The 17,713-nt window shown below is 45.6% G+C and overlaps 1 protein-coding gene and 1 pseudogene across 1 annotated transcript; one reads left to right on the top strand and one right to left on the bottom strand.

Moving 5' to 3' along the window:
• Window positions 1-435, bottom strand: LOC136511126 (uncharacterized). Its single transcript, XM_066505322.1, has one exon. It carries the CDS (start codon window positions 433-435, stop codon window positions 1-3), a length of 435 nt encoding a protein of 144 aa, XP_066361419.1.
• A 10,875-nt stretch (window positions 436-11,310) lies between these two features.
• LOC136511127 (G-type lectin S-receptor-like serine/threonine-protein kinase At2g19130) lies at window positions 11,311-13,967 on the top strand (annotated as a pseudogene).
• Window positions 13,968-17,713: the final 3,746 nt, after the last annotated feature.

The following is a 17,713-nucleotide window of genomic DNA, read 5'->3' on the forward strand; positions in this document are numbered from 1 at the left end:
TCAGGGGATGTGATGTAGCTCAATCCCCTGGAATTTGTCCTCTTGGCAGTATGCTATCATGAGGGGGCTTTTGTAGGAGGACTCCTTCATGAGCTGGTCAACGACCAACTCCGGGTCGTCGTGGACGTAGAGTCGTGTTGCGCTGAGCTCGATGGCGATATGCAGCCCATTGATGAGGGCCTCATATTCTATGGCGTTGTTTGAGGCTGAGAAATGGAGGCGGATGGCGTAGCGGAGCCTACTCCCATCTGAGGAGATCAAAATCACTCCAGCCCCTGAGCTAGGCACCATTACGGATCCATCGAAGTACATTGTCCAATACTCGTGGGTGACGTTCGGGGTCAGTAGCTGCACCTCCATCCATTCGGTGACAAAATCCACGAGAACCTGAGATTTAATAGCAGTACGGGGGATATACCTGATGTCATGGCCCATGAGTTCAAGTGCCCACTTGGAGATCCGTCCCGCGGCGTCACGGTTGTGGATGATGTCCCCGAGCGAGTATGAAGTGATGACCGCAACTTCATGGTCGGTGAAGTAGTGCAGGAGCTTCTGGGTCACCATCAGTATGGCGTATAGGAGTTTCTGCACCTAGGGGTACTAGACCTTGGGGTCGGTGAGTACCTCCCTGGTGAAGTATATGGGCCGCTAGACCTTAAGGTGGTCTCCTGGCTCCTCCCTTTCTATGACCAAGGCGGCGCTTACCACATGGTTGTTGCTCGCAACATAGAGGAGGAGGGGTTCTCCCCATTCGGGAGTGACGAGGATTGGGGCCGACGTTAGGGATGCTTTGAGGCTCTCTAGAGCCTGCTGAGCTTCCTTAGTCTAGACGAAGGCATCCATCTTTTTGAGGAGCATGTAGAGTGGCATCCCCCGTTCGCCGAGCTGAGAGATGAACTAGCTCAGGGCGGCCAGACAGCCAGTGAGCCTTTGCATGCCCTTGACGTTGTGTATGGGGCCCATGTTGGAAATGGTCGTGATCTTTTTGGGGTTGGCCTCGATGCCACGCTTGGACACAATGTATCCTAGCAGCTTCCCCTTTGGAACCCCAAAAACACATTTCTTGGGATTCAATCTGATGTTGAACCTTTGGATGTTCATGAACATTGAGGCCAAGTTTGCGATCAGGTCGTAGGCTTGAGCTGTTTGGACCACAATGTCATCAACATAGATGGCGATTGTTGGTTTCAGTCACTTGGCTTGATCAGGCTCATCGAGCAGGTTGATTTGGTCGGTGAAGCATTGCTGCATGCACCTTTGGTAGGTGGCGCTAGGGTTCTTTAGGCCGAAAGGCATGGTTATGTAGCAGTACGAACTATACGGGGTGATGAATGAGGTTGCGAGCTGATCGGACTCTTTCATCACAATTTGGTGATAGCCTGAGTAGGCATCTAGAAAGGAGAGGATCTCGCAACCTGAGGTGGAGTCGACTATCTGGTCTATGCGTGGAAAAGGAAAATGATCCTTTGGACATGCCTTGTTTAGGCTAGTATAATCAACGCACATTCTCCATTTCCTAGTCTTCTTTTTAACAAGAGCAGGATTGGCAAGCCAGTTAGAGTGGAATACCTCTCTGACGAATCTGGCTACCAGGAGTTTGGTGATCTCTTCGCCTATTGCCCTGCCCCTCTCATCGTCGAAGCGGCGCAGGTGCTGCTTAGTGGGCTTCGAGCCTAGAATGAGGTGTAGTGCATGCTCGACGATGTCTCGTGGTATGCCTAGCATGTCAGATGGCTTCCATGCGAAGACATCACGATTGGCATGTAGGAAGTCGACGAGCTCGCATTCCTATTTGGCCGGGAGCTGGGTCCCGATCCGCACCATCTTAGTTGGGTCGGTGGGATCAATTCCCATAGCCTTGGTTTCCTCGAGCGGGTGGAAGGCCATCGAGAAGGTTGGTTTGTTGCAGTCTGGGACTGCTGGGGTCAATGACTCCCTGAGCTGTAGGAGCTCGGATGAGTTGATGACCGTGGTGGCGAGCTCAAAATGCTCGTGGTCACACATGAAGGCGTGCGAGAAGGCTTTGCTCATGGTGATGACACTGTTCGGTCCTGGCATCTTCAGCTTGAGGTAGGTGTAGTTGGGGATTGCCATGAATTTGGTGTAGCTTGGCCACCCCAAGATGGCTTGGTAGGACCCTAGGGAGTCCACCACTTTGAAGGTGAGGACCTCCAAGCAGAAGTTGGCTCGGTTGCCAAACGTGACAGGTAGGTCGATCTACCCGAGTGGGTAAGCCTGCGCTCCCGGGATCACCCCATGGAAGGGAGAGCCCGCTAGGCGGAGTTCTGACCAAGGGATGCGCATGGCATCGAGGGTGTCAATGTAGAGGATGTTGAGGACGCTGCCTCTGTCAATCAGCACCTTGGTGAGGTGCTTATTGTGGACAATGGGGTTGACGATGAGTGGGTAGCATCCCGTTCTCGCAACATGGGAGGGATGGTCCCTTTGATCGAAGGTGATCGAAGATTCTGACCAGCTAAGAAAGGAGAGGACGGTCGTCTCAGCAGTGCATGCCTCCCTATAGCGCACCTTGTGTTGGTGTTTGGACCAGATGGTGTCGGAGCCACCAAAAATCATGATGCATTCCTAAGGGTCGGGGAAGTTGTCTCCGTCGTTGCCCGCTGTGCCCCCTTTCTTGGCTACCGCCTCTTAGCTGTCCCCTCTTTTGGCCCACTGGCCTATCGAAGGAAATGTTTGAGGAGCTTGTAGTCTTTGTAGAGGTGTTTGACGGGGTAGGCATGGTTGGTGCATGGACTATCCATGAGCTTGTTGAAGTGGTCGGGTAGGCCTTGTTGGGGCTGCTTGCCCGTGCGATCAGCTACGGCGACCAACGCGGTGTTATCCAATTAGCGCCGATCCTTTTTGTTCTTCTTGCCCCTCTATGTGGAGGGGCCCCATCTTGGTCCACATGCTTGGCCTTGCCTTTGTCCTGGCCTCCGTTGAAGACCGCTTCGACCGCCTCCTCGCCGGAGGCGTGGTTAGTGGCGACATCGAGCAGGTCACGGGTGGTACAGGGCTTCAGGTAGCCAAGTTTGTGGATCAAGGACTCATAGGTCGTCCCAAAGAGAAATGCGCTGATGATGTCCGTGTTGACGATATTAGGGAGGGAGTTGCATCGTTGGGAGAACCTACGGATGTAATACCGTAGGGACTCGCTAGGCTCCTGCTGGCAGCTCTTGAGGTCCCAGGAGTTACCAGGGCGGACATACGTCCTAATGAGGACATGACCTCCATACATATAACCATGCTTGGAGAACCATATGGAGACCAAGGAGATCAACGAGGGTGTCCTAACCGAGAAGGAGGCCCGAAGCTCATCTGGTTCAAGTCCCCAAGGTGGAGACCCTAATCAAGTTCGAGTCCGGCTCGGGCTCTAGGACTAGTCTACCTTAAACTGGTCACCCAAGACGCATCTGGACTTCATTTTCGACGATCCACATATGGTTGGAAAGATAATTTGATAAGGAAGCCAATCCAAGTCGTTTCACATTAAAAGACCTTCGAAATCAACGGGAATCGTTGAAACTAGTTAGCATCTAGAATCTACCAGGGTGCTGCGACACCGTCTTTTGGTCCGTTGGACCGTGTATCGTGTTTGAGCCCATTAAGGGGCGCATCCAGGGGTGACGCCCAAGAATCTGTAAATAGTAGCCGTCACTCTCCTTAGGGTTTGGGTTTTGTTTAGTTCTTGATTTCCTCGTGAAACAGACGTCGTTTTACTACAACTGTCGCCACCAAGGCCGCTTGCTGTGAATCAGGGCCCCAGTTCTTGATCTTGTTCGTCTGTGGCGATTAGTCCTTTCGAATAAATACTTGAATTCCTTCTCATTATCATAAGCCTCATATTTATTTGTAATTTCAGATTACGTTTATTATGTTCTTGCTTGTGTTCTCGATTCGCTTGTAGGAAGCCTTCTCGGCGATGTCAATCGCATTCGCGTGGTTGATAACCAACGGAGCAGTGGTGTAACAGTTGCGGGGGTCCGAATCAGTCTTGGTTTGTAGCCTAGATTATGAACGTCAAGTCTCCACCAATTGACGCTATCATACCTTTTGGAAGATCGGGCCTAGTCTACATCAAGTGATATCAGAGCACTTGTTGCTCGTTAGGTATAACTTTATTTTTCCCTTTAGATTGTTACTGTTTTTGCATTACCTATAGTCCAGAAAAAGCCAAAAAAAATATACATCATCATATATTTCCTGTCCTATAGCCTCATTGTGCCGTGCAATTTCGTCTCTGTTTTGCGTTGTTGAGTTTGTGCACTAGGTCAAGTTCTGGTTGCTGGTTTTAGATCGTTTTTTTAGTTCAGTTTGTGTTTTCCCCTTTGTTTTTCATCATAATCCGTGAACATCTCTAAGTCTTGTTGAGTTTCCTTTGTATCCATCAAACCCTAATCTATGCCATCTAATTTCCTCCACTTGTCTTCACTGTTTCCATCAAATGCTTGCTGCCGTGACCAATTTTGCGCGCATTGTTCACGTTTTGTCCTCTAATTCGGAGTGCGTTCGTAAAACTAGTCTAGTTTTTTCTTACGAACTCGGATTTTGATGTTCCATATATCAAAATCGATTAGAAAAAAATTTTGAATCCGCCCATCCCCACCTTGTTAGGGTCGGAGATTTTTATTTTGGTCAAAAAGTGGTCACAAGATCCTCTTTTCGTGGTCACAAGGTTTTTGTCGATTTTGAGCACGTCTTCTGAAAATTCCATAGGCTACGTCTTTCACTTGTTTAAGCTCATATTTTTTGTGATTACTTTTTTTGTGCTCCTAAGTGAAGAAAAAATATAAAAAAAACAAAAAGTAGAAATTTCTCAAAAAAACAACGATAGCCCCAAAAAATAGAAAAAAGAGTGGCAAAAGAGGAACAATATCTAGAGGAGCACATAGATAGCGTCATTTGAGCTATATTTGCGTGTGCTAATTTCTACCTTGTTCCTAATCATATTCTTGCTATTCACATCACTTAATACATCTGGTACTTGGAACGTGAGTAGGCCAGCAACTAAGACAAGTACTTGGGATACTTATTAAGCTTTGCCATTCAGTTACGAATTTTGCTATTCCTTGCTACTATATTGTGCCTATCCAAGCTGCACTTTCTTCTAACTAAGTACAAGTTCACCTTGCAACTGTTACACTCAAGCTACAACGGTATCACAGTCACCGATCGATTGCACCGTCTGTTGCTTTGGTAAGAACACTTGTAAGACAGTGGTAAGACGCTTGAGAGTGTGTGACTTTACTCCTTGACCACATCCTATAGTAGTTCATAGAAAAATACATACTAGTGTGTTTTCTTGTTTGATTCTAACAATGACAGGTTGTTCATATCCACCGACTTATGATGGTATAGGTGCTGATGAGTACATGGAGTGGGAAAGTGCCATAGATAACATATTTGCTACTCGCTTTATGTGTCTAAGGAGGAAGGTAAAAATGCATCTAGTGTTTTGCGACATTCTGCTTTATCTTGGTGGGAGTCTTTAGATCCTTCTGATAAACCTCAAACTCGGAATGATATGAAAGATCTTATGAGAGAAAATTTTGTTAATCCATCTCTTGTAATTAATTCAAATGATGAGGTGCATCAACTAGATCAATCTCTTGTTATTCCTCTTGTTATGCCTAACCTTTTGTAGGACAATGTACAAAAGAGCGAGGATGACGTAACAGAAAATGAGATGCTTACAGTCTCATGTGACAATTCAGAACCATCAACTATTACTCCTACTGAACATAAGAGCAAAGGTAAAACCCACGATGCTAAACTCACAGAAGGTGAGAGTTCTCATGATGTGCTAAATTTTTTCACCAATCATGCTATGATAGAGCAAATTTTAGTAGAGCCTTCGCTTGATTTACCTTTGTCACAAGATGATTTGCTTGATGTTTTTTATGACAAAGATGACTTGCATGATGATATTTATATTATACCCATGCAATCATTGAAGAATGATCATGCTATATGTGTGCTGAAATCGAACACTTGTGCTGAAAATAGACTTGTTATTCATAATGCTAGTGAAGTTGACGAGCCGAAATTGTTGTCTTCTTTAAATACTTTGGGTTATATTGAATTTGATGTTCCGTGTAATTTTAGTTCTTTATAGGAGAAACTTTATGCATATGCTAATTTACCATGGTTCTCTAGACATACATATCATGTTTTTAGTAAATATAACAACCAAGGGCAATATTTGATACAACGAGTTTATATTTGTACAAATCTAAATTCTCCTTTTATTGTGCAAAGTAATGATCAACTAGAGGATAGTAAAAAAAACACTGTTGTTATGCCATATTCCTATAGTTTTGCTTTTCGAACACAAGTGGAATCTAAAGAAAGGGAGCATATGTTTCTTGTTAGTACTAATCTTTTGCAGGATAGTATTGGCAAAGATCGTGTGTATTTCAATCGAGCAGACTACATGTCTATAAGACAAGACATGATACAAACTTGGACATGTGGTCATATTCTTTCTCACAACATTGTCCATTTTCATTATTTTGGAAACCTCGATTGTCCTCATGTTGTGCAGGATCGACTTCAAACAAAATCGACGCCGAGGATGGCTTTTTGTCAAGAAAGGGAGGATGATGAGGACATGACCTCCATACATATGACCATGCTTGGAGAACCATATGGAGACCAAGGAGATCAGCGAGGGTGTCCTAACCAAGAAGGAGGCTCGAAGCTCATCCGGTTCGAGTCCCCAAGGTGGAGACCCAAATCAAGTTCGAGTCCGGCTTAGGCTCCAGGACCAGTCTACCTTAAACTGATCACTCAGGACGCATCCGGACTCTGTTTTTTACGATCCACATATGGTTGGAAAGATAATTTTATAAGGAAGCCAATCCAAGTGGCTTCACATTAAAAAGCCTTCGAAATCAACGGGAATCATCGAAACAAGTCAGCGTCTAGAATCTGCCAGGGTGCTGCGACACCGTCTTTTGGTCCGTTGGATCGTGTATTGTGTTTGGGCCCATTAAGGGGTGCGTCTAGGGGGGGTGATGCCCAATACTCTATAAATAGTAGCCGTCACTCTCCTTAGGGTTTGGGTTTTATTTAGTTCTTGATTTCCTCATGAAACAGACGTCGTTTTGCTGCAACTGTCGCCGCCAAGGCCACTTGCTGTGAACCAGGGCCCCAGTTCTTGATCTTGTTCGCCTGTGATGATTAGTCCTTTCGAATAAAGACTTGAACTCCTTCTCATTATCATAAGCCTCATATTTATTTACAATTTTAGATTGCGTTCATCCTGTTCTTACTTGTGTTCTCGATTCGCTTGTAGAAAAGCCTTCTCGGTGAGCTCAATCGCGTTCGCGTGGTTGATAACCAACGGAGCAGTGGTGTAATGGTTGCGGGGGTCCGAATTAGTCTTGGTTCGAAGCTTAGATCATGAATGTTGAGTCTCCACCAATCGACGCTATCATACCTTTTAGAAGATCGGGCCTAGTCTACATCACGTCCCCTGGAAATTTCCGACAAATACCCTCTTGAGGTCCGCCCAATCACGGATGCTATCGTGTGGGAGGAATTTGAGCCATGCCTGAACATGTTCCCCCATGCAGATGGAGAGATATTGAATGATGAAAAGGTCATCATCCACCCCTCCGGCTCGGTAGGCGAGCCAAAAATCTTCGAGCCAAATACCAGGGTTTGTCTCCCCCTTGTACTTGGCGATGTTGGTGGGCGGTCGGAAGCTGTGTGGGAACAACGCTCTCCGGATATGCCTACCAAAGGCCTGTGGTCCTGGGCCCTCAGGGCTGGGACTCTAGTTGTCTGGCCGGTGACCATGCCTAGGGCATGTTTCACCGCTCCCCTCGATGGTTCGGCCAGGATGCATGTCACCTGTCCTCATTGCCGCTCGGTGGACGTCATCATCATGCCGAGCCTGATGCCGGTTGCTGATGATGCTATGAGCGTCTTGGTGTGGACCGGGCCATTTGCGTACTAGCGGTTGGTGTAGAGCAGGTGCTAGGTCAAACTGCGGTGCCGCCGCTGCCTCCTGAGCCACGCTTGGCGGCTATAGCGGTGAGCGGATGGAGCGATCCGTCTGGTGCGTCCCCACTCCCCAGTGGGGAGAGAGGGCACATGTTGGAGACACGATGTGGAGCTTTCCGCCTATTGAATGGCGACGACTTCTACCAGTGCCTGGAGGTTCCGATAGACCACCTGCTCCTAGGCGTCGACGGGCTCGGGGACGCCGTGCAGAAGCATTGCCACAGCGGCGATGTTCTGGCTAGCCCGAGCGAACTGTGGGGGGTCGTTCCCCTCATTCATGATGTCACGCTGGATCTAGAAGGCGCGACCCTAGGCACTACCCACCGGGTCATGCGCATGGGGCACAACGTGCTTCACCGAGCGCACCGACGCAGGCGGCGGCTGGTTCTGCCGCCGTTGTCATACCTCCTTGGCATGCCCTTGCGCGAGTGAAAGGCCCCCCACACGTAGGTCCAAAGGGGTGTGAGTTTGTGCAGACTCCGCAACCACTGGTGGCTGTCCCGGAGCATCCACCATAGCGCACTTCTAGGACGGATGGTGGCTAGGTGCCACGTCGCTAATGCTGGAGCCATCGCTCTTGACCTTGTTATCCAGGAGTTCATGGAAGGTGGCGGGAGCATAGCTCGCCATTCCCATGAATTTAGATGTGAGAGGTGTGGCGCCATCATCCCTTGGAGCCCCCAAGCGAACGCGTCCACAGGGGACACGTGGCCATAGGGGAACCATTCGTACGGTGTTTGTGGTGCGGACAATATGGCCCCTCTAGATAATCGACGGGAGATAGTAAATAGAGAGTAAATAACAGTATGTACATTACTCACAACTAGGTTTGAGCAGAGAGTTTGCTTGGAATGAAGCGTAGGTGCCTTGTCATTGAAGTTGTCGTGCGTCCCAGAGCCGATGAAGGGCGCCCCTTTGATGGGCGCTGGAAAAAGTGCCTCCTTGCGGGAGGTGTAGTACGCTGAGCCGGTCGGTGATGAAGTCTAGGCTTCCAAAGAGGAAGGCCTAGGATGGCTCAAAGATGGGTGGGACCCGCATCCCAACAGGTGGGAGTGCGAGAAACTCCAGTGAGACGAAGCGAGTCGTATCGCTTGTGCCCGCCACGGCGAAGGTGGCGGAAAAGTGGGCCATCAGATGACCAAAAAGTGTTGAACGTATAACGTCTTCCCCACGGACGGCGCCAACTGTTGGTGCAGAAAGTGACGAACACGTAAATATTTATAGTTTTGCCATACGTTGTGATCGGAGGTGGCCTAGCACTCAATGACACAGTGTTTATACTAGTTCAGGCAACGTGCCCTATGTCCAGTTTGAGTCAGTCGATGACTTTATTCCTGAGCCTAGGTGCTCGAAGTTTGCAGTGGGGTTACAAACGAGAAGGAGAAAGATGGATGGTACAAAAGGTCTGGTCGAACTCTGGTCAGAGGGACCGAGAGTGACGGAAGCTCCGCTATGTGCTAAGTGTTCGATCGTGTGCTCGAGGTTTGAACTTGGTGGCTCTGTTGTTGTGTACTAGTAAACTGATCGATCTGAATCAACTTATCTATTGGGAGAGAGCGCATCCCCTTTTATAGATGAAGGGGATGGCCTTACAAGTGAGAGGGAGAGAGTATGTATGCTACTAAGTCTTGTTGCCCACACCGGCAGGTACAGGATGATGGTAGGCGCCCACAATACTGTTGAATGTCAGATGCATGTGGGAGGTTGTGTTGTCTTCTTTGGGTATGGCAGACATCGGCGCCTGCCACACTGTTGATACCCAGAGGCATGCAAGGGGTTTTATCATGTTCGCCTGGTATGGTAAATGTCGGTGCCCACAACACTGTCGATGCCCAGAGGCATGTGGGAAGAGCCTTACCGTATTTGTCTGGTATGAGAGTTAATGGCGCCCACAACACTGTAGGGAAAAATATCGGCGCCTACAACATTGCTTGAGTTCTGTCGTGCCAGGAGGGCCATAGGGTACAGCCTGGCAAGTGCACAGGGTATGGTCCTTGATATTGCAGTTTGACTTATGCACCCTGCCTTACTTTCTCTATCCATTTCCTAGTCCTTACCGAGCGGGCGTCCCCGGTCGGTTGGCCCCAGTCGGCACTGGCTGCGCCAGTTGGAAAGGAGCTTGTAAGTAGGGGTTGGGCATATCCCTAGTGGGAGACGCGGGTCAAAGTCAGAAGCGGTGTTTGGCTAGGCCTTCCGGTCGGAGAGTTCATTCGGAGGTGGGCTAGAGACTGAAGCGAGTGCTCTGGTCAGAGAGGTGGGCCAGAGTCGGAAGTGGGCACCGTTCCTCCTCGGCCAGGCCTTTTGATTGGAGATTGGATCTCCCTTCTGGCCTATCGTTTAGGTACTTGGGCCGACCCAAGAGTTGCGCGTTGCTCACAATGTTGTCTGTTGGACCGAGCCTTTGTTGGAAAGCCGGTCTATGAGGGACCCTAGGTTTATGAACCTGACATCAAGTATCACAAGCTTGGATACACATACACATTGACATGGTGGCATTTTGTATTAACAAAAGGGACTAGCTAGTGGTTCTTTAACTTACACCCATTTGGTTTCACAAATAAAGTCTAACCATATGCTTTCACCTATAGACCTCTTGATGATTTGTCAGCTGCAACTACTTCACATCACCCACTTAGGCTTAATGGTATTACATCTTCTAAAATAGCAATGCACCATGAATTTTGTTTATGGCGTAGTCAATGGAGCGCCTACAAGTGCAATGGTTGATGGTACAACTCATGATCCTGCCTTGGACATAGGGCGCCGGCGATGCTATCAAGAGCAAAATCGAAGGGGTAAAAACCGCAAGACGAAGAGGAAGAGGCGTAGAACTATGTTCAGATATGCTGAAGATCATCATAAGACATTTACATAATGTCATTACCTTTTTAGGTTGACGATTTAGGTGATTCCCAAGGTCCAAACTGTCCTTCATCTGATGGATAGTATGGTTTCCACCCTCATTAGTGCCGTGGATGTATCCTGCTAATATTGTTGCAGCCACTTTAGTTTTTGCAGTATTTAGTGCAAACATCTACACATCTGAAGCAGTCACATTTAGTTGTAAGCTTATAGCACAGTTTTCTATGCAAGTAACATGATGGGAAAAAAATATTTTCTATCAGGGTAATGCACATTTTGTGTTCTCCCTGTTCTTGATAATTATTATAACCATGCGCATAGCTACACCTAACCAACTACCCGCGGCAAAGCGCGGGATACTTACTAGTATATTACTATGGTTCTAGTACTACTCAGTATTCACTACCTCCATCTCCCTTTGTTTTTTCTCAGTCAGTCATGCATTCTACCTTCTTCCTTCTTGTGTACCTCCTCTACTCTCTGCATGCTCCTACCTATTCTACAACAACAGATTCCATTTTAGCTAGTGAAGCACTCATTGGGGGCGCCAAGCTTGTCTCCAGCAACGGTAGGTATGCGCTTGGCTTCTTCCATCTAGGCAGTAAATCCTCTATTCGGCACGCTCCCAAGCACTGGTACCGAGGAATATGGTTCGACAAGGTCACCCAGTTAACTCCAATATGGGTAGAAAATAGGGAGAGCCTAGTTATAGGTCATCACAGAATGACAAAGCTCGCTATCTTTGAGGACGGCAACCTTGCCATCTTCAACCAAGCCACCAAATCGGTGGTTTGGTCGACCCATGCAAGTATAACAGTCAAGAACTCTTCGGCCGTGCTCCTGGACAATGGAAACCTTGTCTTAAGGGACACAGCCAACCCCTCCAACATCTTATGGCAGAGCTTTGACTACCCTACAGATATCATGCCCCCTGGTGCAAAGTTAGGCATAGACAAGACCACCGGTCTGAACCGGCGTGTTGTTTCCAAGAGGAGCATGATTCACCCATCTCCTGGCCGCTATTGTCAGGAATTAGATCCTACTGGTGCTCCCCAATTTGTCTTCAAACTATGTAACACGTCCATAGTGTATTGGTCTACTAGGGAATGGAACGGCCAATACTTCAACGCAATGCCCGAAATGTCAGGGCGCACTCTGTTTGACTACAGGTTTATCAACAACGACAAAGCGGAGTACTTCCAATCCATATTGCTAGAGAAAGACTTAATATCTATTAGTAGTTTGGACATATCTAGTCAGAACAAGACACTCATATGGCTTGAGGACAAGCAAGAATGGACAACAATGTACACCCAACCTAAAGATTTATGTGATATATATGCTACTTGTGGACCATTCACTATTTGCAACAACAATGCACCTTCTCCATGCGATTGCATGACGGGATTCTCAGTAAGGTCACCTGAGGACTGGGAGCAAGAGGATCATACCGGTGGTTGCACAAGAAATACACCATTGGATTGCAGCACCAGAAACCATAGTGGAGCTAAAACGACAGATAAGTTCTACCCATTGACTTATGCAACACTGCCTACATAAGGTGACATTATTGGTTCTGTTGGGAGCATAGAACAATGCGAACAAGCATGCCTGGATAACTGCTCTTGCTCTGCATATGCCTATTCTAGTGGTGAAAGATGCTCCCTATGGTATGACGATTTGTTAAACATAAGAAGCTATACCAATGGAACCACCAATGATGGGGGAATTCTGTACCTTTGCATTGCTGCCAAAGATGCATATAATTGGAGAAATAGTAAGAGATCAAAAAGAAAGATCATTGGGGCTATCATCGCTGCATTGTAGTTCTAGGCATGTTATCAGCTTTTTTCATGTGGATGACCTTGAGGGAACAATCTTTTCGCATATTGAATGATGTTCAAGGTGGAAATGGAATTATTGCTTTTAGGTACATTAATCTTCAAAATGCAACTAAAATTTTCTCTAAGAGAATAGGGAGTGGTGGTTTTGGATCTGTGTTCAAAGGGCTTTTAACTGACTCGACAGCTTTTGCAGTGAAGAGGCTTGCTTGATGGTGTCCGACAAGGAGAGAAGCAATTTAGAGCTGAAGTGTGTTTCATAGGAATCATCCAACACATCAATTTGATCAAGCTAATTGGCTTCTGTTGTGAAAGGGATAGGAGGCTGCTTGTGTATGAGCACATGCCAAATTGCTCCCTTGATGCACATATTTTTGATAGCCATACAACGGTCCTAAATTGGAGTACCCGTTACCAGATTGCTCTTGGAGTAGCAAGAGGGTCGGCCTATTTGCATGAGAGTAGCAGGGATTGCATCATACACTGTGATATTAAGCCAGAGAACATACTTCTTGATGCATCATTCATACCTAAAATCGTAGACTTTGGGATGTCAAAATTTTTAGGAAGGGAATTCAGCAGGGTTATAACCAGGGAAAATTTTATCGGCCGAAATCTCCTGATATTTCCGATATATCCTTTTTATCTGTAGGTGCCGATAAGAAAATATCTATCTTTTTCGTACAAATTTTGTTTAAATTTATTTAAATTTACTTAAATTCAAATTAAATTTTATTTGAATTTGGCCTGATATTTCCGATATATCACGTTTATCCTTTTTATCTGTGACCCCCGATAAATTCTAATTTCAAAATGAAAACCTTGGTTATAACTACTATGAGAGGAACTGCAGGGTATCTCGCACTTGAATGGATCAGTGGAGTGGCAGTTACATCAAAAGTGGATGTCTATAGCTATGGGATGTTGCTGATTGACATTATATCAGGAAGGAGAAAGAGAAACACATGTAAAGAAAATACTAGTGATGATGTCCATGTTGCATGTTTCCCAGTGGAGGTTGCAAGTAAACTCTTGAATGGAGATATTGGGAGTTTGTTGGATGTCTAGTTATCTGGTCATGCTAACTTGGATGAGGCTGAGAGAGTCTGCAAGGTGGTTTGCTGGTGTATCCAGGAAGAGGAGTCAGATTGGCCAACCATGGGTGAAGTAGTACAAATTCTTGAGGGTTTGTTGGAAATTGATATACCACCAATGCCAAGATTTCTTCAAGCTATCATAGGAAGGTCACACTAGATATGCTCATAGAGCACCTAGTCCTTTATGAAGGCAAGGGTTACCTCATGTATGGTTAAAATAAGCTTTTGTGCTCGATGAAAAGCTTCTGAGGCTTTCTGTGATGTAGTAATATATGCAAAGCAAGACTCAGCAAGCAAATAATTTAAGTACAAGTTCAGCAGCGTTTACACTGTAATTGTGATGATGCATATACTTCTAGCTCGGACGAAGAGGTCAAGGTGGTAGGAATTCATAAAAGGTAATAAGAGTTCTTAATTTCACAGGAGCTTGGAGCTAGGCTAACATTCCAACAAAGGCTAATGGAAACGAGATGCAATGGTCAACATCTCTAGACATCAGAGCTGAAATTTGCCTATAAGACGAACTAAAACCATAGATTCCATTGCAGTCGACAAATCTAGCTATGGAACATGGAAGCAAAGTGAAGTCAGAAATCTTCTGCATTTTTGTTTACTTGTTATCTGTGGCCTCAGTAGTCAGTACACGACCAAGCCCCACCCCTCTGTCGTCTTCTTCCTATTTCCTCGGCTGCAACCTCGGGGTTCGCTGGATGGGAGCGAAGCCTCCCGTCGGCAACAGCAATGTGCCAAACATACCTCTCTTATGCCGGCGCGGCGGCGCATCAGACGGCACCGCTATTCGGCGGACATTCACCAGATTTTTGTATGGCGAACGATTGGACAGCTCCCACTGGATTTCATTTCAAGAAAAAAATTGGATCTATTTATTTCCCCTTTTGTCATGCAACATTCGGTTTTCGTCTGTTTGCACGCGGCCGGATGTGTGCTGGTCTCAAGCGGAACGCTCTTTTTCTCTTTGGGCTGCTGATGCCATATGATGTAACCCTAAAAAAAGAAAACATTTATTTGAAAATGCTATAACTTCTGAACGGTGTATCAATTTTCAATTTCATCTGCACCGGTGTGTTCTACGTGACGAGACGAATAAAACTAGATTCCGCTTACATATGTTTCAAAGAATTTTTTTCTAGTAGCAATTTATGTATATTAACTTATAATATATAACTTATACATAAAAGTTATGAAACCTAACTTATATATAAAATTTATGAAACAAAATGAACGAATTAACTTATAACTTGTGCTAAAAACTTGGAAACACAAAGGAATGAATTAACTTATAACTTAAGCCAAAACTTGAAAACACAAAAACTATGAAAACATAACTTATGTACTAAAGTTATAAAACACAACTTATGTTCATAAGTTATTCTACAATTTATGTAGGTAAGTTATTCTATACAACTTGCCAACGATACCCAATAAGTTCTGATAAAAAATTGTGCTAATAAGTTCTGCTCTACAAAATGTTATATTGTAAGTTGTGATATATAAGTTCTGACAATAAGTTATGCATAAAAGTTATGCGTATAACTTAGAAACTTTTGAAAAAATAAAAGTTATGTGTATGCTCATAAAAAAGAGGAAAGTTATGTGTATAACTTGCTTGTACTCCCTCCGTCCAAAAAACATGCAATTCTAACACAGCGTCATGGTTTAGTATCCCAAATTTAATTAATTATAGATAAAAAAATTATTAATATTTATGATATCAAATAAATACCATTAGATTAATTATGAAATATATTTTCTTAATAAATTAATTTGGAGTCATAAATATAAATAGTATTCACTAGAAATTTGGTTAAACATAAACTATTTTTGTCGGCACGCAACTTGTTATTGCATGTTTTCTTGGACAAAGGGAGTATAACTTAGATATATAACTTAATGAACGACTCAGATGTAAAGTTGGACATATAAGTTATATTCAATAACTTAGATGTATAAATTAACATCATAATGTATTAGCAGAAACGTGAAACTGTGTACGAAATAACTTATATAAAAAATAAAAAGGTAAAAGAAAAAAGAAAAAAATAAAAAAATAAAAAAGGAGAAAGATGGACGCACCTACAGTTAACATGCTAGCGCGTGTCCGACTCGAAACGTGCCAACTCTACGTAATTGAATCAGGCGAGGGAAAACCGTAGACTGCTCCATACGGCTGACGCACGTAGGACCGTTCGCTGCACCAAGAACAAATGAACGTTCGTGAAAATGGAATTGGACGCATCGGATCGGCAGACGCTACTCAGCCTTCAGCGCATGCACTGGCATGGCTACCCGCCTCCGCGTCCACGCCGGCATGGCGCGCTAATGGGCTAATGGCGGCGCAGCTCGCCCGCTGTGCGCCTGCCGGCTGGGTTCGTCTTGCCGTATCGCCTCTGGCCCTCTGCTCCGGGCTCGCGCAGCTCCGGTTCGTGTCGCTAGCCCGCCGCTGGCCAGGAAATATGGGCTGCGACAAATTGTAAACGCTTGGCCCACGGGCCCAAATAACGGCTCGTCGATATCTATTTGACAGTCCAAGCGTTGGCTCGGTTCGTCCTGGGTTTATCAGAGACGCGGCAAACCAAACAAGTTAGACGTGGCAAACGGACGGCCAGCGATTTGTGGGGATTTTTTTTTGGACAAAATTAAGGTATAGTGAGCGTCACACCTCAGCCATACCAGAAGGTCCGCCCTATGACAAGAACATGCTAAAAACGATCTAACATGAACTTAAGATTAGTCTAGGGATTAGAACAATCATAATAGATGAAAACATAATTAGAAGCATATAGATTTTTAATCAACTCATGAACATGATCAACTTTCTCTAATAAAAAATGTATCATAATATCTCCACCGTGGTCATACCTTAGACTCCGGTGTGAGGCTTCTTCATAGGGTGCTCACATTAGCCAAGAACTAGAACCAGAGCTTCTAGTTTCTAGATAACTTTTCTGACCTTGGCGCTAAGCCTCACGGCGCCGATCTATGCCACATAGGGACCACGCTGTAATCTGACCGCGCGCAAAGGTCGGCGCCAAATCCGTTGGCACCGAGATGTTCAACCTCGACGCCAAATGTCATGGCGCCTACCCTGATGTCTATATTCAGAATAAGGTTGTTCAAAGGTACACATGTGATTTTTTTTTTAAAATGGCCAAAATGTGAAAAAGTAAGGAGTGGTTCCACCCACTTGTTCGCATGCCCTCACTACCTACTCATCTAGAGTTTGGAGTTTGTGAGCTCGACCATTGGTGTCGCCTGCGCCCTCTGGCTGACGGCTAGGTAGCTGGCGCTATGAATGGCCAGCCCTCACCCATTCCCCACTGGCGTCTGTGTTCTTGGAAGGTGATGGTGCGGTAACGTGCATCACAGTGACATTGCTAATACTAGCTTGACTTCTATTGTCCTTCCAGCGCGCCATTTTAGTTGAACTGCCACGTCGCCTGTGCCGAGGTGACTCACACGTCCTCTACCCTCCCCTTTAGGTCTACTTTGGAAGAAAGGAGAGCAAAATCCAGAAATGAAAAGCTCCCTATGAAAAACTAAGATGCTAACTAAAATGGAAATCTGTTTGATAGGAAAAATAGTTGGGTGCACAACGTCAAAGATAAACCTGCTCCTCACTAGGGATGAAAACGGATCGGATACGGACGGATATCACCGATATTACATTTGTTTTCATATTTCTGTCCGGATTCGAATACGGATAGTGTCAACTATGTCGGATAGGATACGATTGGATATCGACATCATAAATATGCGATTTGAGTATTCGAATACGAATACGGTATCAGATGTTGGATATCCGGACTCGGATACGGACAAATCTCAACCCCTCTAAACGGATCCGGTTTCGAATACGGTCGGAAAATATCCGTACCGTTTTCA

This window comes from Miscanthus floridulus, chromosome 16 (assembly GCF_019320115.1).
Source record: "Miscanthus floridulus cultivar M001 chromosome 16, ASM1932011v1, whole genome shotgun sequence".
NCBI lineage: Eukaryota > Viridiplantae > Streptophyta > Magnoliopsida > Poales > Poaceae > Miscanthus > Miscanthus floridulus.